A 24,986-nucleotide genomic window follows, 5' to 3' on the forward strand; every position below is an offset into this window, starting at 1 on the left:
TTCAGTCTAACTCACATAATGACGGATGCGTTTAATTATGTGTGGCGTTTCCTGGTAAGGCCCCGCCCATCAGCATCACTGAGATTCCAACAACTCATTTGTATTCAAGGAACTGCGGTTATTAAGCACATAGAAAGGTCAGATCATTTCATTCTTGCTGCATGCCTGTGTTGCATGACACACACACACACACACACACATACACACTGCTGCATGCCTGTGTTGCGTGACTTGATATTGAGCTAAAGAAGTGTAATTACTATTTTGTGCTCACTAACTTATTTTCAAGAAATAAGATATGAAGTAAAATATTATATGAAGTTATATATTATATGAAGTGAAATAAGATATGAAGTTATATAAGTTATGAAGTTATATATTATATGAAGTGAAATAAGATATGAAGTTAAATATTATATGAAGTTATATTTGATATGAAGTTGTATATTATATAAAGATATATATTATATGAAGTTATATTTGATATGAAGTGTTATGTCTCTATGTTTCTGTATCAGCTGCCCAGGTAAAAAAAAAAACTATTAAAATAACAATTTTGTAACATCCCAAGTGTATTGGAAATGTACTTAAAAGGCATTACAATATAACTAATAATAGTGTAGTAGTGTATTTTGAACACACTCTTATCATCCTCATTTCTATTCATTTGGCATGCTTCTGTAATATTTTACATTAACTTCAAATGTACTTCCTGACTACAATAAGTGCCTTGAAAGTTTGCAGTTATGTTAATAAAAGTATAGTCTTAAGATACTTTAAGCATTATAAAGGTATCATTATTAAGTATAATATTAGTGTGCTTTAAAAATTTACTATTAGTACTCTCCTACCTATTCTGTTACATGACAAATTACTCTTTGATTATGAGAAAAACATTTTATTGACATGAATGAAAACAAAACATAATATTCATCCATAACAAAAGTAAAACATTTTTCTGAAAGTTATGGATCTCTTGAGCATATCTTTTCAAGTTGGATATGGTAACGCGATAAAACATGCATTTGGGCGTATTATATTATTTCACATGCATAGATTTTTCGAGTGGCTGTTTGGAGCGCTGGTCAGATTCCTCCTCGCTCGCAGCATTTTTTTCCATGCTTGGGGAGCAGTTTCCTCTGAGTGCGCACGCGCAGAGAAAATTTGCGCGCACACATTTAATATCTACATGTGTGAAATAATATATAATATAATACACCCGAATGCATGTTTCATCACGCAAGTGCTTTTTGCCACTATTGTGTCGCGATACTCTACAGCCTCATTGGTAGACCATCAATTCAAAATGCAGATTTCATGAAAAACAAAAGTTGTTTACCCTCCTAGGTGAGAGAATTTGCCCTCTAAGCTTGAAATTGTTTACTGGACAGCCTACAGCCAACAACTTAACAGTCTAACATGGCTAAATGTGTAATGTATGATCATTTATTGCTTATTTGTTTGCAAAGTCTTCTGGCCCAGAAAGAAAACCATGGTGGTTACGGATCATGGCTGAGGAGGAAAGGTACAGCTGGTAGAGTTGTGCAGTGAGTGAACTTCCCTCCCAATACTGAGATGTGGTGGCAAAAGCTGTGGTAGCTAGCTTCCTTACTAGCACACCATCTTCCAGTCCAAGATGCATAAAGTTTTCGGTGGCAACCCGGGGCTGGACAGCAGTCAAATGCATTGACCTTGGTATTAGAGAATTTGTCTCTGTTGTCTGTGAACAGAAAGAAGATGGAAAACATTTTACAAGATAAACAATATTTTACACAGAAATCCATTGGCAATGATGAGATTAATACAGATTATCTGTACCTATTTGACATTTACTTTTTATGGGTCAAATAGGTATTGACACCATCTGTTTGCCATCCTGGTATGGGTAGACCTGGCCAGGTAGTCTTTCCTTAAAGCGTTGTGCACCTTGGCACCGATATGAGTGCAACCACCCTGTTTTCTGCATTTGATTATCTTAGATTCCTTTGTTTCCAATACAACCGTATTATCGTTTTCGGGTCAAATGGCATTTTAAATGGGAGTCGTAGGGGCACTAGCCTACTATTTTGATGCATGAATCAAAATCATCATGTATCAAAATAGTTCTGCCCCTACGACTCCCATTCAAAATGGCATTTGACCCAGAAACGACAATACAGTCAAGCTTAATGGTGGCGCTTCTGACTTAATTATGCTTTCAAACGAAAGTTTGACTCAGGTACATTCACAAAAAGACCCTAGGTTGCATTTTGGCTTGAGTTATGCTTTAAGAGTAATGGGATAAGGTCCTGGATGAAGAATATTTACCTTTACTGCTGATTATTTGAGGCGTTCAGACATCTCGGTTTCAAAACTGTCCAGGAACACCTGTAAAAACATAGTTAGGCTACAGATTAAAACTAGGTAAATTACAAACACTACCATGAAATGAACTTGAATGCTCTGTCAAACACAAATAATTAAAAAAAACTAAATCTATCGCATAAACCAAGGCATAATATCAATCATGTAGCCTAAGCTTCATAGCACTAACTTAGTAGAACACCAGGTTTAATTCCCCCTCTAATATCAATGGTGGAAAAAAACGTTCTACTTCATAAAATGCATGTAATTTGTCCTGTAGGCTCATTTTAAAAGATGTCTCCACGATTAAAGAAAAAAACAGCTACAATGTCATTAGCATGCCTAATGAGTGTGAAGTGTGACTAGCCTAGCACTATCCTCCTTTCTGTGAGTTAACTTACCCTACACCACACATAATATTAAAGAACATTGGTGAACTTTAGGCAAACGTTGCTTAATAAAGAACACACTTTCTTCCATCATAGTTTGTCTAACGTTAGTGCTAGCCAACGCTTGTCAATAATCCCACAAACACAAAGCAGGGTAATGTAGTTTTCTTCTTGATAGGGATCTGGTCGACGCAGAGCCATATAAAGGTAGAGTTGCGACAATGGGTGTTCAAAATTCCGTTGGTCACGTGGTTTGTGTAAACCTCAACTAGTTCCCGGGAGTGATTGACGTTGGATAAGAATGCATTAAATAGGCTACTGTTCAATGATAGACAGAGCCACGATTTTGGGTAATTGACAGTCAATAAATGCATTGATATACAATATAACACAGTGTAAATTGTGTAAACTATGTAGTTATCCTACCATTACAACAATATTAAATTAAATTCCAGACCTTATATCTTAGCCTGCTATATAAGGTGAACTTTTTTCCGCCCTTTTACGTGTCACTTAATATTAATTTCTGTACAAAATCAAGACGGGAGATTCTTTAGAAAACGCAATTGCTCCCACCCCATAAGTGTAAATTGACCTCGTACAGTGACTCGAAAAGCTGTAAACAGTGTTTTTGAGACTGCGTGTAGCCTACAAAAGCGCAGCTCCTGTGAAATTTCGATTTTGCAACGAGAAACTGTAATACAGCTAGTCTAACATCGCAAGACTGCGCAACATCGCAAGACTGCGCCCCTCCCTCAGTCAGCAGAGTGCAGAAGTACTTGTAAACGCCTATGTTACATCCCGCATTGATTACTGCAATTCCATCTTCTCTGGCATTCCACAGAAATCACTCCACCACCTACAAATAATCCAGAACTCTGCAGCCAGGATAGTAACAGGCACAAAGTCCACAGGCCACATAACACCTGTACTGTTGCAGCTACACTGGTTACCAGTTACCCAGAGAGTCCAGTTTAAGATCTTACTGTTGACATATAAGGCCCTGCATAACCTTGCTCCCAATTATATAACCGACCTATTAGAGAGCTATACCCCTTCCCGCTCACTGCGATCCTCATCAGCTGGTCTGCTCAAGGTGCCCAAGATGAACTTCAGCACCATGGGAGAGAGAGCGTTCTCCCACACAGCCCCAAAGCTATGGAACTCACTTCCAAACAACATCAGGCAGTGTGAATCCACTGCCCAGTTTAAAAAGGAACTGAAAACGTATCTCTTCAGACTAGCCTATGGACTGTGATATGGCTAAATGGACTATATATATTTTTTTCTCCTTTTTTGATATATATATATTTTTTTTTTTTTTCTCTCTCTCTTCTATTTGTTTTATCTGTAAAGCGACCTTGGGTGTCCTGAAAGGCGCTCTTTAAATAAAATGTATTATTATTATTATTATTAACATTACTTGTTTGAGTTTTCTACCCCGCGTTTCCTCTGGTAGGCTAGTCACTGATCTGAGCTAATGAGCGAATTACCTAGCCAAGCCTAGCCTATCGTCGCGGGAGAATAAAAAAAGTTTAAAAGTTTTTTAACATCTCCAGTGTAATGGTGGGCATTCTAAGTTAACCGTAGCATTAGGCCTACCTATTTAGTAACCCCATGGTAATGCGAGTGATCATAATAAAATATAACACACGTGTAAGTCCTTCGATAAATAACCAGGCTATGAACTCATAAACATGAACAGCATTGTGTCATCGTTTGTCATTCACCTTGCTGTGAACAGCATTAAGATGATAGGCTAAAGAGCTTGAGATTCAGACAGGTGAGCACCTGGGAATGGTGTGCATTGTGTCAGAAAATAGCAATTTGATCAGTGATCATGCATCATCAGCGCAAGCTTGGTTTGAAACTGTCTGGGGACGGGGATTTTACACGATCCTTCATCACACTGGGCTAGTGTGCCCTGCTGTGTTGATATGACCATGCTGATGCTAACAGCTGCAGCTCCCTCAAATCTAGGTTCTCTCATGCATATTAGGCTAGCTTTTGCCAATGAAAATGAATGCAAAATAAATTAAAAAAAAACAGTCCTGCTCCTAACTGAAGAAACGTTTACGTTACCAACAATGTTAACAACAAACTCAGTTTCACTACTGCAAGTACAAAGTTGGCTGTAAATATGCCATATTTAACGAACCAGCTAGCTTTGTGATAACAAAATCTTATCTTTTATGTGTTTAGTCCACTGAAAGTTATCCACATATCAAACGATTAAATCCACAGTTATGGAGGAATTGTTTTGGGGAAGCAGTTGCACTTTATCCCACTTTTGCTGCCCTTTTTAAAATTAAACCACTTAAATCCATAGCCTAGATGAGCATTGTGCATAACGTTACAACTATGTTGACATGATGGTAGCAGCTAAAGCTAAATTCCCAAGACACATCACGTCATAAAAGTTGTAGGCTACAAACGCAAAAACTTAATGACAGCTCGTTCGTGGTGTTGCCTAATTGAAATGGTATAGGCAAGGTTTATCTTATATTAGGTTATTATGTGTGGCACATTTATTGGGCTTTAGCCTCTTTTAATTTATTTGATAAGGAACTGATAAAAACTGAGCAGCAGAAAAGCTGTAATAGTCGATACATAAATAGTTTTATAGTAGTAATATTATAATAAGGTTATTAATACTATTACTTTACTACTATTACTATTGTTACTGTTATTATTATTATTCAGATGAGCCAATAATGTAAATCTGAGTCTGAAATGTTGGCTACAAACAGTCTGTAACTGCACTGCTGCTATTATAAATTGTTAACTTTCGGGAACTATTTGAGGATTCCATTAGCCGCCATTGTTGGAAAAAAATGGAACATTAGCGTCAATGGAGTTGTCGCAACTCTACCTTTATATGGCTCTGGGTCGACGTTTATGACGTTAACGTTAGCTAAATTAGCTAACGTGATCTGGCATTGCTAGCTTGTACTAGCAAGGATAAAAACAAACTCTTGAAAGATTGCTAAGCCATCATTTAACTTCTCCAAAGACTACCGAAGGTCATAAAGAGTAAGCTACATCAGAATCATTTAACAATATGCTTTGGGACTCACCTGATAACGAATAACTTGGCACTTTAGATCCAACTGGCTTCAGCCCTTGTTATCTCATATGACGAGTCCCTCTGGCTCTGTAGGACCAACGTCTCTGGCATGACTAGAATTTATGGTATCTTTAATTTGGACAAACCTGTAACCTTATACGGACCGTAAACGTATGCATTTTCTGGTCTCTACAGTCCATCTGTCTTGCAAATAAAGTTACAAGCATAGACTGTATGAAATAACGTTAATGTTTGCTCACACCACGTTTTGCTCGAAAGCTGCACAGATCCGCCCACTCCATTTCAAATTCAAACAGCCATGTTATTGGTCAACTGGACTGCCTATACATTTAACTGTGTTGCCTATAAAGTTAACAAAATGCCACATTCATCCTCACACAACCTCTACTACATCACAAACGTATAGGCTACTACCTTACTAAGACACAAAATCAACAAAAGAAAAAATATTATTTGATGACCAAAACTGATAGATCAGTATGTCTCAGGTTATTGCACATTGCCATCCATGCGGCTGACATATCAGGCCTAAAAGCTACACACATTTGTATTTTATTAAAGGTGAGATGACTATGAAACTATACAAACAATGTATTAGGCCTACCAAAAAAATATACTTTCCATAAGTACACTATATTACAACTCTAAGTATTAGCAATTTAATACACTTAAACTAAATAAACTTATTTACCATTTAAAATACACTAACAACAAAGTACACTTTTAAAAAGTACATTACAAAAACACTTTGAATATTGCACAATAAGTATATTTAATTTTAGTACACTGAAGTTGAACTTAATAACTTAAAATCTACTTTGAAGTATACTTTCTAAAAGTACTCATTAAACATACTTTACATAAAGTACAAAACGTGTAAGCATACTTGCTTTATACTTCATGTACTTTAATCATATTTCTAACACACTAAAGTATACTACTTTTTTACCTGGGAGCTCTCTCAAAAATGAAAGTGTGAAATGAACTGTTTCCTTTCAACAAGATGAGTGACAAGGTGCAGAATCTGACCTGGTTTAGTAAGAATGAACCAAAATGTGCCTGTTTGACTTGCTTAGAATGAGATGTGAATAGTTAATTTTCCTTCCCCTTCCAATAACCCGGCACTTAACTTCACCAAAACAAAAGAGCTGATTATTGACTTCAGACTTCAGGAGGAGGAGAGAGGAACCTGCTCCTCTTTACATCAAAGGACACACGGTGGAGAGAGTTCAAGGTCCCGGGTACATCCATCTGGACCTGACATGCCCGGGTACATCCATCTGGACCTGACATGGACTGCCAACTTCACCTCTCTTCAAGTTCCCGGGTACATCCATCTGGACCTGACATGGACTGCCAACTTCACCTCTCTTCAAGTTCCCGGGTACATCCATCTGGACCTGACATGGACTGCCAACTTCACCTCTCTTCAAGTTCCCGGGTACATCCATCTGGACCTGACATGGACTGCCAACTTCACCTCTCTTCAAGTTCCTGGGTACATCCATCTCCCAGGAGCAGACATGGACTGCCAACATCACCTCTCTTGTCAAGAAGGCTCCGCAGCGGCTATATTTGCTGAGGACCCTGCGGAGAGCAAATCTGGCACAGCAGCTGCTGCTGTCCTTCTACGGACGTTCTGTGGAGAGCATCTTCTCACGGCATCCTGGTGTGGTCTGCTAGAGCATCTTCTCACGGCATCCTGGTGTAGTCTGCTAGGCACTACAGAGAGTCATTAAAACTGCACAGGGCATCATACAACTACCCACCCTAAAAGACATTTGCAGGGCTCGATGTCTGCCAAAAGTATCACACAGGATTCCAGGACTATATATATATGCCAGTGTCTGTGCTTTTGGGCACCAGGTGCTTTTTCTGCTATATTCATTACAGCAGTGGTCTCCAACACGGTGCCCGCGGGATGGCTATGAGGCGCCCCCAGCGCAACTTCTAAAAATAGCCAACAGGTCGCCTGCAGATCACACTCTAAAAACACGCTCCATTGTGAAGTTTTCAATAGATATTTAAGTCTAGACCAGAACCATTTTAAGAATGTATGTAGCCATACATCTGTAAGATTAAATTGATTTGGTGATACCTTACAAATTGTAGCTGCGTTCAATTTTAGCTATTGGCTCCAAATCCGTTTCCTATTCAATCTTTGCAAAAGTTCTGTGGCCATTCTATGTTCATCAAATACGGTTCTTGCATGATTGTTCAAGGACTGAAAAACAATTGCTTTAGCTCACAGGCCTTTTCTCCTCCGTAGGCTACTGCCGTATAATAGCGCTTTTGTGGCATGCATGACTGAGCAAGAGTGTGCATTACCTTTTTTGTCAGATCATGGAGAGATTTCAGGTGCGCAATAACTTTAAAAGGAGTCTTCATATGTTAGGGTTTGTTAATAAAATTAAGATTAGATTCCCCACGCAAACTTTGAAATGAACAAACTGAACAAAAATGTTGGTAGTGTTGCATATTGATATTAAAGTATTGAAGAATCAGATGAAAAAAAAATGACATAGGCCTATTATTTAGTAGGACTACCCTAGCAAAAAAGGGGTGAGGGTCTGTTTGTTTCAAATGAGTAGCCCTCCATATGATTTCGGGTCTTCAGGTCAGTAGCCCTTATTCCCAAACAGGTTGGAGACCCCTGCATTCCAGTGTCTGTGCTTTTTCTGCTATATTACGGTGTCTGTGCTTTTTCCAGTTGGTCATTCATCTTGACCACATTTTGAAAACACAAAACGACAGGTTAAGATTTTCCTTCCAAGATGTTACCTGCGGTAGCCTGGTTTCACCCACGCTACGACGGTGCAGGATTCTAATGAAACGCTTTTCTATTCATGGGTATGGTTGTCATGCCTGACATTGATTTACCTGCTGCTTAGTAGGAGCTGCACCTGCTCTTGAGGCCGGCATGCATTCCAGAAAAGCCTGATGATATTGCACTTTTGTAGGACTACCAAATTGTTCTTGTTGGCTAGTTGTTCTTACAGTTTACATAAGCTAAGTCAATTGATGGTTTTCATAACATCTTGCCAAAAGACTACAGTTAAAAATTAGCCAGCTGGCTAACACTGCCACATTTACAGAAATGTTAATGAATGTGTGTTGTCCTTATTTAATAAATGAAATGAAAAATGAAACACCGGTATTCCAGAAGATGATAGAACTGCATTTTGGGGAAATATTCTGGTCTTATGTAATCATAACTTTACAGTGGCGGGATATTCAGCTTCTGGATTCAGAATCATTTTTTATTTAGCCTACACATAATCAGTCGCACATGTATACTAGTGCTTTGCTTGACTTGGGCTACTTCCTAGAGTTGTTTTTCTTCTTTTTTCGTTTGTGTGGTGTTTTGTTTCAATGCATTTAATAGGCTTAGTATACTTTCGTCTTTTATTTCCCTTTTTGGTTGCAGTCAATGTGCTAAGGAAACCTTTAGGTTAGTCATACTGTGGTTGGCAAATTCCAAAAAGGAAGTAGGATGTTATATTTCCACTCTGAGACTTATGGTCAGTAGAGACAGGAGAAAGCTTCCTGCTCTTGAAACTGGTCCTGTCACTGGTTTGTCTGCCAGTTCTGTCTGCCTTTGTGTTGTTTTTGTTTTCTTTAATCAAAACGTTTATTATATATACGTGACTGTTTATATCTATGCTTACGCTATTTCCACCATTTATTTATATTTACTCACTTAGACCTACAGTACAGTACGTTTTGTTTTATTGAAACTTATATCAGTGTCTATGCACTTTACAGTTCTGAGTTCAACTTGACATGGAACTTAAAGCCTTCTACACTTTACAGTTCTAAGTTCAACTTGACATGGAACTTAGAGCCTTCTGCACTTTACAGTTCTGAGTTCAACTTGACATGGAATTTAGAGCCTTCTGCACACTATTTCTCTGGTAAATATTGATGTAATAAACAGTGTTTCGTTCCTTAGAGCTTGCTCAGGTTATTTAATTTTTTCAGAAATTCAACCTGACCAAAATTCAGTCAAAGACAATGCCAGATGCTGCGTAGGCGTCCGAGCCCTTACCCTCGCCCATCGGAACTTCAGTAGAAAGAGATTTGCATGAAACTCATTTATTTGCACGGCAATGTTTTCGTTTTCACTTTAATAAGGAAGTCTCATTATTAATGCAAGATGCATACTTGACAAATAACATAAGTGATGATCTCATGACAAAGCTATTGCTTGATGTGACCAACGGCTGCTACTGTATGAGCTCGAAGGAAGATGCAAAGAAACACTGTCACTCTGATTTTAATGTGAACTAGTTTGATTTCAGGTCTTAAGGTACAGTATCTGACATTCAACAACATTTCTTTAAGAAAATGACTGTTCACACAGGTTCCATATTGTCAATATTATATATTGACAAATTGACACTATATTACATTTGAAATAAGTGACTTCATAAATAAGCAATCTAGAAATCAGAAGCTGATATGACATCATATTTCAGCTTTCATGTTACTCTTTCCCAAATGACCAGTAAATGGTCATGGAGTCAGTTGGACACTCCTGACATAGCAGCTTAGCTTATTCTTTTCTATTTGACAGCTTTTGGCCTGGGGCTGTTGGCATTAAAGTAATCAAAAATACATTTGATCTAAGATTCTGAATGTAAGTGTTTTTCACAACTTATATACAAAACCCACGATAATATCTAACCCAGATAATAGTTAGTGGCAGGTGAACAAAATGCCTCTGATGAAGGATCAGTGTGAATATATTTAACTCAAGGGTGCATATTTCATAAATGCCCAAATTAGTTATCACAGTTGTCCAGCCACAATCCTATAGCATACATACTGATATGAATCCAGATTCAAACGGCCCAGGCTCAGGAAAAGGGCAGCAAAAATCTCTGCAGACCCCTCACATCCTGGTCACAAACTGGCGATACAGGGAACTGTTCGCCAAAACCAGCCGACACAAAGACAGTTTTTTCCCCCAAGCAGTCACTCTGTTGAGCACTCAGTAACAGCCCCCACCCTCACACTGAACAAAGTCAATCAACACTGTTCTGCTCATCTACCTCATGTATACTTCAACCTTACAGTTACAATAGTATTATTAGTACATTATAATTGCACTGAACTGCCTGCACTATATTTATATTTAAATCTTAAATCTCAGTCTATAGTGATATTGTACTATTCCTACCCTCTCTATCCTACCCATAGTGTTCTATTTATTGCAAATGTACATACTGTATTTATTCTTATACATAGCCATATACTGCCCTTCATTCTATTCTTACTGTTAAGTGAGTGTTGCCCTTGGAGTCAAATTCCATGTTTGTTTATGCAAACCTGATTCTGATAGCCATCATTAATTTGAATAAAAACAATGCATACAGATTAAAACTATCCTCTGGGCTAACTTATTTATTCTTTTACACATTTGGACGAGCAGACATTTGTGAACTAACTGAAATAGTTGCCTAAGAATACTCCCTGTACTGTCAATGCACAGAGATATCCAGTAGCATATGTCAAAAACGATTCAAATAAGTCAGTTCTGAATAAAAGTACTTTAAAAAAATCACTAATACTGTAGGCCCAGTTCTTTGGTGGCAAAATGACAGCTGGAATGAAGTCACTACAACACCCCAGTTATCTCAGATGATGGTGTCCACAGTCCTTAACTCACCTGATCACGGAACCCCAACGCGGTCCTTAACTCACCTGATCACGGAACCGTGCTGCCGCAGGACCAACACAGTCTGTTGGGGCCGTTTTGATATTTATGTTTGTAAAATCTAATTCTAAATCTATTCTAATGTATTAATCTAATATATTAATATTGATAAAACACCAATGACATTAGGATAATATTTATGTTCATGAAATATGGTTTATAATTATGAGGAATATGGTTTAAATGTACATAATCTATGTGTTATGGTCAATTAAGAGTGACGTCTGGCCGTCTGATTGACGGATAGCTATTATAGGGCTGGGACACCTTTGGCCAGGTAGAGTGGAAGTGGCAAACAATTTTTCAACCGCGTGAATGCGATAGAGGCTTTTGTTTGTATTCTGACGAAAAGTGAATTAATAAATGACTCTATATTCTAAGACGCACGTTGTCTGGAGTTATCCGCTCTCAGAAGTGGCCGCCGCAAAGCTGTCACCACAGGGTCCTTAACACCTGATCATGGAACAACAAAGCTGTCACCACAGGGTCCTTATCTCACCTGATCATGGAACAACAAAGTTGTCACCACAGGGTCCTTATCTCACCTGATCATGGAACAACAAAGCGCGCTCACACCTGTCCTCACGCCTGTCCCCCGGTATGCAGAGCATGCAAGAGGCCAAAAGATGCCGTTTAGCCCGTGCAACTACTCTCGAAATACTGGAAGTTTTCGGTTTGGGTTTAAAAAAGTCCTGGTGTTATGTAATCCTACTGTAAATGTACAGTAACAGTAACAAAAGGCTTTTAAAAAAACAAAACAATTTATGTAACAACATGGCTATTCTTGTAAAACATGACTAGGAGTTTCAGCATTACTGGCTTCAGAGCATGACAAAAGTCCATTCAGCGTTATGGAATTCTGACATTATATCGCCTTTGTGTCCATCTGTAGGTATTCCATGGAAATTATGTATTGCTGGGGTGTGTATTAATGTCTTTTGATTTGCTGCCAGTAAGTTGAAAGTTATTCAGTGGGAGGGATTTTTTTTACTGTAGGTGTGACATATAATAAAGTTGCTCATGAGCCCAGCTCCCTGACTGCCTGCTCTCTGTCCTCCAGCCCAGGTGCTCTCTGCCTGCATACTGTAGATATGAGTTCTCTCTCTATCGGCTCTCGGCGACCCTCGTCTGTGTCCGGTTTTTCGGTCACCTCATTTAAGCCCACAGGCTGCAGTCAGGGGAAAAATGCGGTGGTGTTCTGTGACACCTGCTCCATGCCTCTGTGTGAGGAATGCTTGACTAATGTGGAACATCGCAGCCACAAGTTTAAGACCATGGAAGAAGTATGCAAAGACAAACTAGTGAGTACTGATTTGTTTGATTTGAATTGGTTTATTATTATATGTGTCGCCTATACTCAAGTCAGCACTATTATGAAGGACATGTCCACTAGTTTGTTTTAGGCCATAGTCATTAACACTGTGCTTTTGCAGGAACATATTGATAAGCAACTTGAAAAGTGTAAAGGCAACAGCCAGAATAACTCTCAGCAATTGGTGGAGAGTCAAGAAGAACAGCTTGAAGTAAGTGAATCCTCTTCATTTGAATTAGTTTTCTTTTAAGAAGAAATGCTCTAATTCATATTTGTACCTGCTTTTAAACATTTTAAACAAAAAACAAGTTCTGACCCATGAGTGTTGAAAAGCCTCACCATATTGTGTCTCTTACCTTCACCTCTCTCAGAGGGACTTCCAGGAGGTGCAAGACAGTTTTACCGAGCAATACAGAGAACTTGACGACCTGCTGAATCACACCAAAGAACACGCCGTCACACTGTTGGAGGCCCAGCGGCAAGGACAGAAAAAGCCCCTTTATGTGCTGGCCGAGGAGGGGGACAGATACAAGATGCGGGCGGACAAGCTTCAGACGGACATAGCAGATTTGAAACAAAGGGTGTCGTCAGGAGCCGATTCTACTTGCATTCTGGTAAGAGTCAACAGCCCCAGCAAATATTTGAACCCAAAATATTCCTACTGATAACCAGAGTCTATCAATAGATGTTATTGTGTCTTGAATTCCATATAGTAGGCTACCAAAGACAGCTGGAGATTTGTGTCATTCATGTCATTGTACAATATTATTGGTGAAACAATGTGTTGTTATTAAATAGGCAATGTGTTGTTATTAAATAGGCAATGTGTTGTTATTAAATAGGCAATGTTGTACTTACTTTGGTTTTCATTTCATTCTTTTTTACCTTGCAGCACGAAATTCAGGCACATCAAATGAGGTTTGTACAATTTTTATCCACTATAAGTGAAAAAATTACAATTAAGTCAAGTGGACACTTTTTAAGATGAAACTATTTTAATTGACTTCATATTTGTCGATATTTCAGTATTGACCTTATTGATGAATTCTACAAGAAGGTCAGCCGAATCAGCAAGTTTGACAAATCAAGGTTGGAGGCCCTGGAGAAATCCATCCAGCATATCGTTGAAAAAATCGTTGAAATCTTCCCTCGACCATGGGAATGTAAGAAGCACAATTACACACAGTACAGCCCAGCATGTCATGTAGTCATGTCTATAGTAATAGACTGTAATACTTGTATCTCTCTCTCTCTCTCTCTCTCTCTGTTAGTTTATGAGGACATCACCTTTAACCCTAATCCTGACAAAACAAACGATAACCTGATGATATCTGATGACCATGCGCAAGTCTTCCTTAGTCCCCACCGGTCATCACCTAAAGTCCCCTACCAGACTAGAGAAACCCCGTTCTATGTCCTGGCCAAGCAGTCCTGGAAGAAGGGGCAACACTACTGGGAGGTGGACGTGGGGCACTGCCGCACCTGGGCAGTTGGAGTTGTGGAGCTGGCCAATGGCAGCCGGCCGCCATCACAGGCTGCGCTAATGCGCCTGGGACGCAACAAGAGGTCGTGGATGCTGGAGTCGGAGGACGGGGAGCTGACCGCGCTGCACAACGACAACCTGAGCATGGTGAAGCAACCTGAACAGGAAGTGACACGCCTCGGGGTCTACCTGGACATGACCAAGAACAACGGCCAGCTGAGCTTCTACGATGTGGGCGGCGGCGCGGTCCTGCACACGTTCCGACTGCGCGTCAAGAAGAGCGTGTTCCCCGCCTTCAGTCTGACCAGAGTGGACGGCCAGCTCCAGAGTCTGGTGCTCTGCAATCTGGGCCTCAAGCCTAAGAACGAGACTGAGAACGAGAATGAGTCGGAAGACTCAGGGGCCGACACGAGCTCGAGGCCAAGCTCTGGCATGTCAGGGGTGGAGATGAGCACAAGGCCAAGCTCTGGCATGTCAGGTGCAGATTCCTCTGACATATCGGGGTACTCTTCAGATTACAGTCCGAGGAGCTGAGTCTTCTTTGGAGTCTTCCCTGACCACCTCTCTGTAATCTAGATCTGGATCCATAGACTGAATGTGGTAGGCTGCTTACATATTTCATATTCAGGCTGGAGTTTAAAGCACATACTGAATATTGCTAATCAATGTTTGACTTCACGCAAAGCACTTATTTCTTGCACAAGTTAAAGTTGTTTTGGATAAAAGCACATTCTCTATTTAAACGATGGCGATAAATGGCCATTTATATTATATGTGTTTGCATTTCCTATCTCATGTTATAGACTATTTACTTTTTATATATACTTTGGTGTCCTTGTACCCTATAGCCTTAACCTGACATCTAATGAAAGGAGTCAAGATTTTGTAAAACATATTTATATGCACATGTTATTTATTTAATTGAACGTGTAATTCAAAATAAAATATTTATTAAAAAAAACTAAATATGAAGTGAAATATTATATCATGGGGCACTAGCTATAGCAAACCTCACAGAACCCATTCATGTGTGTGACATTATCTGAATTGTTCTGATCGAGAGACACTGTTACACAAACTTAAACATTCATCTCAGGCACCTGCAGCAAAGTGCTTTCACTAACATAGTGCTATATGGTCTTTTAGGGCCCCCACCGTCAATGCCTGGAAGGCACTAGGGTTAGGATTAGTAGGGTTAGGATTAGTAGGGTTAGGGTAGGCAAGGGTTAGGGTTACTGTAGGTAACTAATATTAACCGCCAGTAGCGTCCGCGAGTAGAGACCCAGCTGTGTTCTAACATTAGGCCTGCTTCCATACATGCATGTTGCTAATAACTTTGGCTGTCTAACGAATTGTATCTCCGTGATTGACTTTGCTGTGACAAGAACAAACTAGTTAATTTGCATGAGTAGCCTATTGGACTTAATTTGCGCTGTGGTGTTGATAATGCTAACCTTTAGTGAACACCGCGCTGAACTGCCATTCTGTGCTGTGGTGTTGATAACGCTAACCTGCCATTCTGTGCTGTGGTGTTGATAATGCTAACCTTTAGTGAACACCGCGCTGAACTGCCATTCTGTGCTGTGGTGTTGCTAATGCTAACCTGCCATTCTGTGCTGTGGTGTTGATAATGCTAACCTTTAGTGAACACCGCGCTGAACTGCCATTCTGTGCTGTGGTGTTGCTAATGCTAACCTTTAGTGAACACCGCGCTGAGCTGCCATTCTGTGCTGCAACAATCTTGGATTGTTCTGATTCAAGGAGCCTAGTCTACAGAGGGGAGTCTCCATAGTGTGTGTGAGAGAGTGACAGCGGGACAAGGAGAGGCTATGTGAGTTTCTGCTGCTGCATGTAACTAACAAATAGCAACAAAATAGAAACATAATGTGCTGGTCATACTAGGGGGGCAGATTTGATTTGAGGGGCCACCACAGCCTTCCACTCCATGCTGTTGAAGGAGAGTGCATGCTGTTAGAGCACTGTGCTGCTAGGAGAGTGCATGCTGTTAGAGCACTGTGCTGCTAGGAGAGTGCATGCTGTTAGAGCACTGTGCTGCTAGGAGAGTGCATGCTGTTAGAGCACTGTGCTGCTAGGAGAGTGTATGCTGTTAGAGCACTGTGCTGCTAGGAGAGTGTACTGTATGCTGTTAGAGCACTGTGCTGCTAGGAGAGTGTATGCTGTTAGAGCACTGTGCTGCTAGGAGAGTGCATGCTGTTAGAGCACTGTGCTGCTAGGAGAGTGCATGCTGTTAGAGCACTGTGCTGCTAGGAGAGTGTACTGTATGCTGTTAGAGCACTGTGCTGCTAGTAGAGTGTACTGTATGCTGTTAGAGCACTGTGCTGGAGAGTGCATGCTGTTAGAGCACTGTGCTGCTAGGAGAGTGTATGCTGTTAGAGCACTGTGCTGCTAGGAGAGTGTACTGTATGCTGTTAGAGCACTGTGCTGCTAGGAGTCAAGTCAAGTCAAGTCAAGTTTATTTATATAGCACATTTCATACACAGAGGTCATTCAATGTGCTTTACACAAACAAAACCAAACGATAATAACAAATAAAAGCATAGAAGGGCAATATAGTCAAAGAATAGTTAAAAGGTAAAGATCATAATAAAAGGAAAACATAAAACACAAGGTAAAATCATTTAAAAATAAAGAATAATTAGTAAGCAAAAACAAAGGCAAAAGTAGTAAAAAAAGTAATAAAAGACAAAGTAGAATAATTATCGAGGCAGATTCAGAATTTGTAACTCGGCACAGTTAGCAGAAAGCGTCTGAGAACAGTTTGGTCTTAAGTCTAGATTTAAAACTGGCTACAGTTGGGGCCTTTTTAATGTCATCCGAAAGTTGGTTCCACAGCTGAGCCGCATAGCAGCTAAAAGCTGCTTCACCATGTTTAGTTCTAACTGTAGGTTTTACTAGCAGGTTTTTCACCTGGGACCTGAGAGGACGAGAAGGTGTGTACTGCTGAAGCATGTCTGACAAGTATTTAGGTCCTGCTCCATTTACTGATTTATAAACAAGCAATAGTGCTTTAAAGTCAATTCTGTGACTTACTGGAAGCCAGTGCAAGGACTTAAGAATTGGAGTAATGTGGTCAGTTCTTTTAGTTTTTGTTAGAGTCCTAGCTGCTGCATTTTGTATCACCTGAAGCTGTTTAATAGTCTTTTTAGGAAGGCCTGTGAACAGTCCATTGCAGTAATCAACCCTGCTGGAGATAAATGCATGAATGAGTTTTTCTAAGTCATGTTTTGACATCAGCCCTCTGAGTTTGACAATATTTTTGAGGTGGTAAAAAGCTGATTTAGTTATCGCTTTCATGTGGCTGTTGAAATTTAGATCACTGTCAATTAATACACCAAGGTTTTTAACAGTATCCTTTGCCTTCAACCCTTTTGTGTCAAGGAGAGTGGCAACCCTAAGTCTTTCCTCATTTTTACCAAATATAATTACTTCAGTTTTTTCTTTGTTCAGCTGAAGAAAATTTTGAGACATCCAGGTGTTGATTTGTTCTATACACTGACACATAGATTCAAGAGGACCATAGTTGTTTGGTGATAGAGCTAAGTAAATTTGTGTGTCATCTGCATAGCTATGATATGAAATCAAATTATTTTGAATGATTTGTCCAAGTGGGAGCATATAGAGGTTGAATAATAGTGGCCCCAAGATCGACCCCTGGGGAACACCACAGGTCAAGGACGTTGGTGTTGAGGTACAGTTTCCGATGGCAACAAAGAAGCTCCTTTCTTGTAGATATGATTTTAGCCAGCTGATAACTATGCCTGTAAATCCAACCCAGTGTTCTAGTCTGTGTAGTAAAATATTGTGATCAACAGTGTCAAATGCTGCACTAAGGTCCAGTAGCACTAGGACTGATGTTTTACCTGAATCTGTGTTGAGGCGTATGTCATTGGAAACTTTAATGAGAGCTGTTTCAGTGCTGTGATTTGCCCGAAAACCAGACTGAAAGTAATCAAAATACCCATTTGATGTTAGGAAGGTGGTTAATTGATTAAAGACTACTTTTTCAATAATTTTGCCAATAAAAGGTAGATTGGATATGGGCCTGTAATTGTTTAGCATGGAGGCATCCAGGTTATTCTTCTTGAGAAGTGGCTTTACAACAGCTGTTTTCAGTGACTTAGGAAAAGTGCCAGACAGCAATGATACATTTACAATTTGAAGGACATCCGCCGCTATGAGGTGAAAAACAGTTTTGAAGAAATTGGTAGGCAGAGTGTCTAAGACACATGTGGAAGGGCTGAGATTCTGTACCGTTTTTTCAAGTGTTTCGTAGTCTATCAAGCTGAACTCTGACATCAAGTTTAGTTTCCCTCTGTTTGTTGCTGGAAGTTCAGGTTGTTGAATTTGTAATTGAGCAGATATGTTGAGTCTGATTTTGTCAATTTTACCTTTAAAAAAAGATGAAAACTCATTGCATTTATTAGTTGAGAGAAGTTCAGGCGCTAATTGTGAGGGGGGATTTGTTAACTTATCAACAGTTGAAAATAGAATACGAGTGTTATTTGAACTTCTATTGATAATGTTAGAAAAGAAAGACTGTCTTGCTTTGCATATTTCAGAGTTATATGTGCGGAGCATCTCTTTATGGATTTCATAGTGGATCTGAAGTTTGTATTTACGCCATTTTCTTTCAGTCTTCCTACACTCTCTTTTTAGAAGTTTAACTGCTGGATTTTGCCTCCATGGTGCTTTCTGTTTGTCCTTAACTTTCTTGAATTGTAATGGAGCAATGTCATCCATAATGTTTGCCATTTTTGCATTAAAGTGATCAAATAAGTCTTCAGAGTCTGACAGTTGACTTTAGTGAAAGTGCTTGCTCAAAGAGAGCACTTGTCTGATCATTTATGATTCTCCTTTTTACCATCATAGCTGTGTTTTGAGTGTGTGGGGACATAGACACATCAAAGAACACGCAAAAATGATCAGATAAGGCCAGGTCTTTAACAGCTGTAGAGACATCGAGACCCTTTGTGATAACAAGGTCGAGGGTATGGCCGAGAGAGTGTGTTGGCCCCTGTACATGCTGTGTTAGGGAGAAAGTATCGATTAGTGCAATGAATTCCTTGGCATAATTGTTTTCAGGATTATCCACATGCAAGTTTAGATCCCCTGATATAATAAGACAGTCATACTCTATGCAAACAACTGATAGCAGTTCACCTAGCTCTTCAAGAAAAACTTTAGCTGAATGTTTTGGAGGCCTGTAAATTGTCAGTAATAAAATCTGAGGAGAAGACTTAATGCATGCACACAGATATTCAAATGAAGTAAAGTCACCGAATGACGACTGATTGCACTGAAAAGACGTCTTGAAAATTGTGGCTATCCCCCCACCTCTTTTATTTGCTCTGGTAGCACTCAAAAAACTGAAGTTTGGGGGAGCTGATTCGATGAGAGTAGCAGCACTGTTTGCTTGATCTAACCATGTCTCAGTTAAAAGTAAAAAATCAAGGTTGTGTGTGCAAATTAGATCATGAATTAAGAATGATTTGTTTGAAAGAGATCTGATATTTAGGAGTGCTAGTTTTGTTAGTTTAAGTGTTGGGGAAATATGATCCATGGGGGAAATCTGAGGTTGATGTGGTACGGGTAGGAGATTGGACTGGTTTACCCTATAAGCTCGATGCATTTGTGTTCTATTTCTTGTCAATACAGGAATAGAGAATGTCATGGGCTTACTGGGTCCCGGCATGTTCTCAAAACTACTGTCAGTACCATTTATATTGCAGGGACCCTGAGAATATCATGCAATACAGTCATCATATAATTGTCCCCTGCTGCTGCCATCTGTATTTTCCACTGCACATTCCATGCTATATGCCGGCTGAGAAAATGAACTAAGAGGTTGCTGCTGCTTAAGAGATCCTTCTAAACGGGGAGGGGGAGGGCGAGGGGGTGGAGGTGCCCTTCGCTTCTTTGGTGCTAATGATCTTGGGCTAGTAAAACTCTGCATGGCTACTGGTAGCAGTCTCTCCATTCTTGCAGGGAACATCATGTGCTTGGGTGGGGATGGTGATGGGTATTCAGGGGATCCTGTGGAGTTTGAGTGGGTGGTGGGATGAAGGGGTGGGGATGGGGATGGGAGATTAGGGGGGTTTGTGTGGCCTGGGGAGTTTGATTGGGTGGGGACGTGATTGGGTGTGGGTGGTGATGGGAAATCAAGGAGGTTGGGGTTGAAAATTGATCCAGAGTCTCCATCTGCCTGCTGAGGTTCTGGGAAGTTTGTTGCAGATGCTCCGCTTTCAGCATGTATTCCAGTAGTGTATTCCATGTTGTTGTGTCTTTGTGGTGACAAGGAGACGACGGAGGTGGGGAGGGGTATTGGTACTGGTGTTACAACATGACCCTTCCTTTCTGATATCCTCTCAGCAGCTTTGATAGGTGCTATCTCCTCATGCTCATCACATCCATTTGTTTGCTGAGATTCCAGGGAGTTTGACGCCAGTGATTGACTTTGAGTCATTTTAGCAGCACCCATCTTATCTTGTCCAGTGGACATGGCTTGGCATTGTTGAGCTGGTTGTTTATGTTTCTCCAAGGTCTGCATTTCAGTGGAGGCTAGCGGGTGGTTATCAGAGGGCCCCACAGCAGGAGAGGTTGGGCATATCTCTGTTTCAGCCTGTGCAGAGTGTTTTGGTTTAGCTGAGTTGTTGATGTCATCCGCTTGTTCTGTCTGTATGGCCACTGAGCGCTTATCAGAGGCTCGGCTCAAAGTTGGCAGAAAAAATGTTGGGTGCAGGAGAGAGAGGTGATAGTATTCGGTTAAGATCTTGGCCCCAGTCCAACTCAGCTCTGTGCTATTTGGTCTGAAGTATTCCCTGCGATTCCAAAAAAGGTTAAAATTGTCAATAAAATTCATCCCAACTGAAAAGCATGTTTTTGCGAGCCAGGTGTTTAAACTGAATAGTCTGGAAAATACAAAGCTTCCCTCTGCTGGGAGTGGGCCACTGATGAAAATTTGTATTCCAAGCTCATATAGGGCAGAGAAAAGTTCCTTGAAATCTTCTTTGACATACAGCTGTTCTCTGTAGATGTCATTTGCTCCAACATGCACAATGATGCGCTTGATAGTTGCATATTTTGACACCAGTTCTGCAAGCTTGTTTTTTGTGTCAGACACTGAAGCATTTGGGAAACAACATACAATCATCCTTTCCCCATTTATATGTCTCACAGCAAAGTCGCCTAGAACGAGGGTTGTGGGATGAATAGGGGTCGAGTGCTGCTTCTTGTCTGTGCCCATCTTTCTTTTGTTGTGGTTTGATCGCTGCCTGCTTTGGGTCTGTTCCCTGGAAAATTCCTCTCTCACGTCCCGGAGGCATTCAAATCTGTTCCATAGTGTTAGGGGCTGTGGGCTTCCCTTAGGACCACAAGCCCTGTAGTAGCTTGCTGATCTGTCTGTATTTCTGATACGAGGCCTGAAGTTAACATCTGAATTTACTGGTGTTGAGGTAATTACAGGTCTTGTATTACGTTTTTTGTTTTTTGGTCTGGCACCTTGCCTGTGCCAAGGCTCTGTACTCACATTTCCCTTTGTGAGGTCGATGCATTCATCTGCTCTATTAGCAGTGATATTAGACTGCTGGGTTACATTCTCTGCATTTCCAGTAGTTGCTGTACTCACTTCATGAGATGCCTCTCGTAGTTCATCTGTCGTTGATGGAAGGGCATGCATCTTTGATTCCAAAGTAGAAATCCTCTGTTCTAGCTCAGTACATTTTCGGCATGATCTCCTGGGTCTCTGGCCGGAGGAGCGCATTTTGTTTTAATCCAACTTCAAGGTGAATTGCCGTTCAGTTTTTGCTCGTTGACTTGGCTGGCTCATTTAAAGTAAAAAACTAACCACTAAAGTTTCAGATTTAAAAGTACTGGTTTCACTGTCTTTGCTAAACTAGCTTGTAAATGAAATAAAAGAATGAAAAAGAGTGGAAATTGCTAAAAGGATAGGTGAAGCAGGAGCAGTGTGAAATGCGTCCTACTCGCTTGAGTAGGAGTTCAGTCATGGAGAGTCAGGAGAGTGTACTGTATGCTGTTAGAGCACTGTGCTGCTAGTAGAGTGTACTGTATGCTGTTAGAGCACTGTGCTGGAGAGTGCATGCTGTTAGAGCACTGTGCTGCTAGGAGAGTGTATGCTGTTAGAGCACTGTGCTGCTAGGAGAGTGTACTGTATGCTGTTAGAGCACTGTGCTGGAGAGTGCATGCTGTTAGAGCACTGTGCTGCTAGGAGAGTGTATGCTGTTAGAGCACTGTGCTGCTAGTAGAGTGTACTGTATGCTGTTAGAGCACTGTGCTGGAGAGTGCATGCTGTTAGAGCACTGTGCTGCTAGGAGAGTGTATGCTGTTAGAGCACTGTGCTGCTAGGAGAGTGTACTGTATGCTGTTAGAGCACTGTGCTGGAGAGTGTATGCTGTTAGAGCACTGTGCTGCTAGGAGAGTGCTGTTAGAGCACTGTGCTGCTAGGAGAGTGTACTGTATGCTGTTAGAGCACTGTGCTGGAGAGTGTATGCTGTTAGAGCACTGTGCTGCTGGAGAGTGCATGCTGTTAGAGCACTGTGCTGGAGAGTGTATGCTGTTAGAGCACTGTGCTGCTAGGAGAGTGTATGCTGTTAGAGCACTGTGCTGCTAGGAGAGTGTATGCTGTTAGAGCACTGTGCTGCTAGGAGAGTGTATGCTGTTAGAGCACTGTGCTGGAGAGTGTATGCTGTTAGAGCACTGTGCTGGAGAGTGTACTGTATGCTGTTAGAGCACTGTGCTGCTAGGAGAGTGTACTGTATGCTGTTAGAGCACTGTGCTGGAGAGTGTATGCTGTTAGAGCACTGTGCTGGAGAGTGTACTGTATGCTGTTAGAGCACTGTGCTGCTGGAGAGTGTATTAGGGATTTGTGATGTAGCGAAGTACAATACTTCACTCAAAACGTAATCAAGTAAAAATAAAAGTACTAATTTGAAAAAATACAAAATACACAAAAAAACTACTCAATACAGTAAAATGAGTAAATGTATTTCGTTACTTTCCACCTCTGATAACGGGCAACAGGTGTGAGCAGAAACGGAGGGAAACTAACGAGACAAGAAGTGCAAACCATATAAGGAGATAGGTGGGGACAAAGACAGATGACAGACAGTTACAGTAAACACAGAGCACAAGTGGAAACAGCAAAAGCAGACAAACACAGGGCAAAGTACAAAATGGCCACCAGGGTGGCACAAAGTCAATCAGTCGCTGCAGGATCCTGACATTATTATTAAATTGTCTTACTTACTTCATTTGTTTTTATTTCATTCTTTTTTACCTTGCAGCACGAAATTCAGGCACATCAAAGCAGGTATGTACAATTTTTTTATCCAGTATGCATGAAAATATTACAATTAAGTTAATTGGACCCCTTTTAACTCATTGAGTGCCAAAAATGTAATATTACGTTTTTCCTTCCCATGCGTTGAGTGCCAAAAACGTAATATTATGTTTTTAGCTCTTTTTTTAATTACGAAACTAGACACTCTAACACACCTTATATGTGATTTTGGGAACTCTGTGATGAATGGAAATGATATATATGACGATCGAAAATTCATGAAAACGCACAATCTGAACATTTTATCTGGACATTTTATCATAACTCGGTTGCCGCTTTGGGTCGAATCAGTGACGCATGCACGTCAGGTCAAAACCAGGCCATTTTCTTGGGTCTATCACTAGGTGGCAGTCTCGCCAGGTCTCGCTGATCACTTCCCGGAAAGTTTACAGGCAACACTTCATATTTCATGAAAGACGATATATCTCCATTTCTAGAAAAAAACAGCGATTTTGATGAAAACTAGCCACTGTTTAGCTTGGGATTTCTCAGGAACAGAGGCGTGTAGAAATACACTGTTTGCACCCACTGAGAGCTTTTCTCACCTTTTAAACGAGCCATTGTATGTGTTCATAGCTATAACACAGAATATGCTGTGGCTGTACAAAAATCATCAACAATGGTCTAGATTGCTGGCACTCTAGGACAAAGCTTCCGAAAACAGCTTGGCATTCAATGAGTTAAGAACTATTTTCTTTATATTTCTCCATATTTCAGTATCAACTTTATTGATGAATTCTACAAGACGGTCAGCCAAAACAGCAAGATTGACAAATCAAGGTTGGAGGCCCTGGAGAAATCCATCAAGCACATCGTTGAAAAACTCGTTGAAATCTTCCCTCAACCATGGCAATGTAAGAAGCAAATTTAAACATAGTACATGTGTCATGTCTGTAGTACTGGACTGTAATACTTGTATTGTAATACTGGTGGTTCACTCTGCCTCACATCTGGGCTACACAAAACATAGCTCATGCTGTAAAGCTCTCTCTGTCTCTCTGTTAGTTTATGAGGACATCACTTTTAATCCTGACAAAACAGACGAAAGCCTGATGTTATCTGATGACTTTACACAAATATGCATCAGTCCCCGCCAGTTCTCATCCAAAGAAACCCCGTTCTATGTCCTGGCCAAGCAGTCCTGGAAGAAGGGGCAACACTACTGGGAGGTGGACGTGGGGCACTGCCGCACCTGGGCAGTGTGACCAGCATATCATGTCATGCTGGGGCTCCAGACCACTCTTACCAATGTACGAAAGACAATCGTAGCAAAGAA

The 24,986-nt window shown here is 40.5% G+C and overlaps 1 protein-coding gene and 2 long non-coding RNA genes across 4 annotated transcripts; 1 reads left to right on the top strand and 2 right to left on the bottom strand.

The window, feature by feature from the left end:
• Positions 1-1,200: 1,200 nt before the first annotated feature.
• On the bottom strand, positions 1,201-6,163 carry LOC121688163. The gene is made up of 3 exons (XR_006024518.1): positions 5,810-6,163; positions 2,308-2,367; positions 1,201-1,720 (listed from the first exon to the last, which is right to left on the bottom strand). It is a non-coding gene; the product is annotated as an uncharacterized LOC121688163 (long non-coding RNA).
• A 479-nt stretch (positions 6,164-6,642) lies between these two features.
• Positions 6,643-23,573, bottom strand: LOC121688164. The gene is made up of 4 exons (XR_006024519.1): positions 23,563-23,573; positions 23,320-23,326; positions 14,088-14,093; positions 6,643-6,776 (listed from the first exon to the last, which is right to left on the bottom strand). It is a non-coding gene; the product is annotated as an uncharacterized LOC121688164 (long non-coding RNA).
• On the top strand, positions 12,579-14,981 carry LOC121688162 (tripartite motif-containing protein 14-like). Of its 2 annotated transcripts, none has more exons than XM_042067576.1 (6): positions 12,579-12,840; positions 12,973-13,062; positions 13,223-13,465; positions 13,744-13,769; positions 13,878-14,014; positions 14,123-14,981. In XM_042067576.1, exons 1-6 carry the CDS (start codon positions 12,631-12,633, stop codon positions 14,866-14,868), a joined length of 1,452 nt encoding a protein of 483 aa, XP_041923510.1. In that variant the 5' UTR covers positions 12,579-12,630; the 3' UTR covers positions 14,869-14,981. The 2 variants fall into 2 exon arrangements, with proteins under 2 accessions (XP_041923510.1, XP_041923511.1); XM_042067577.1 differs by having other exon boundaries at positions 13,747-13,769.
• Positions 23,574-24,986: the final 1,413 nt, after the last annotated feature.

Source organism: Alosa sapidissima, chromosome 17 (assembly GCF_018492685.1).
Source record: "Alosa sapidissima isolate fAloSap1 chromosome 17, fAloSap1.pri, whole genome shotgun sequence".
Classification (NCBI taxonomy): Eukaryota; Metazoa; Chordata; class Actinopteri; order Clupeiformes; family Clupeidae; genus Alosa; species Alosa sapidissima.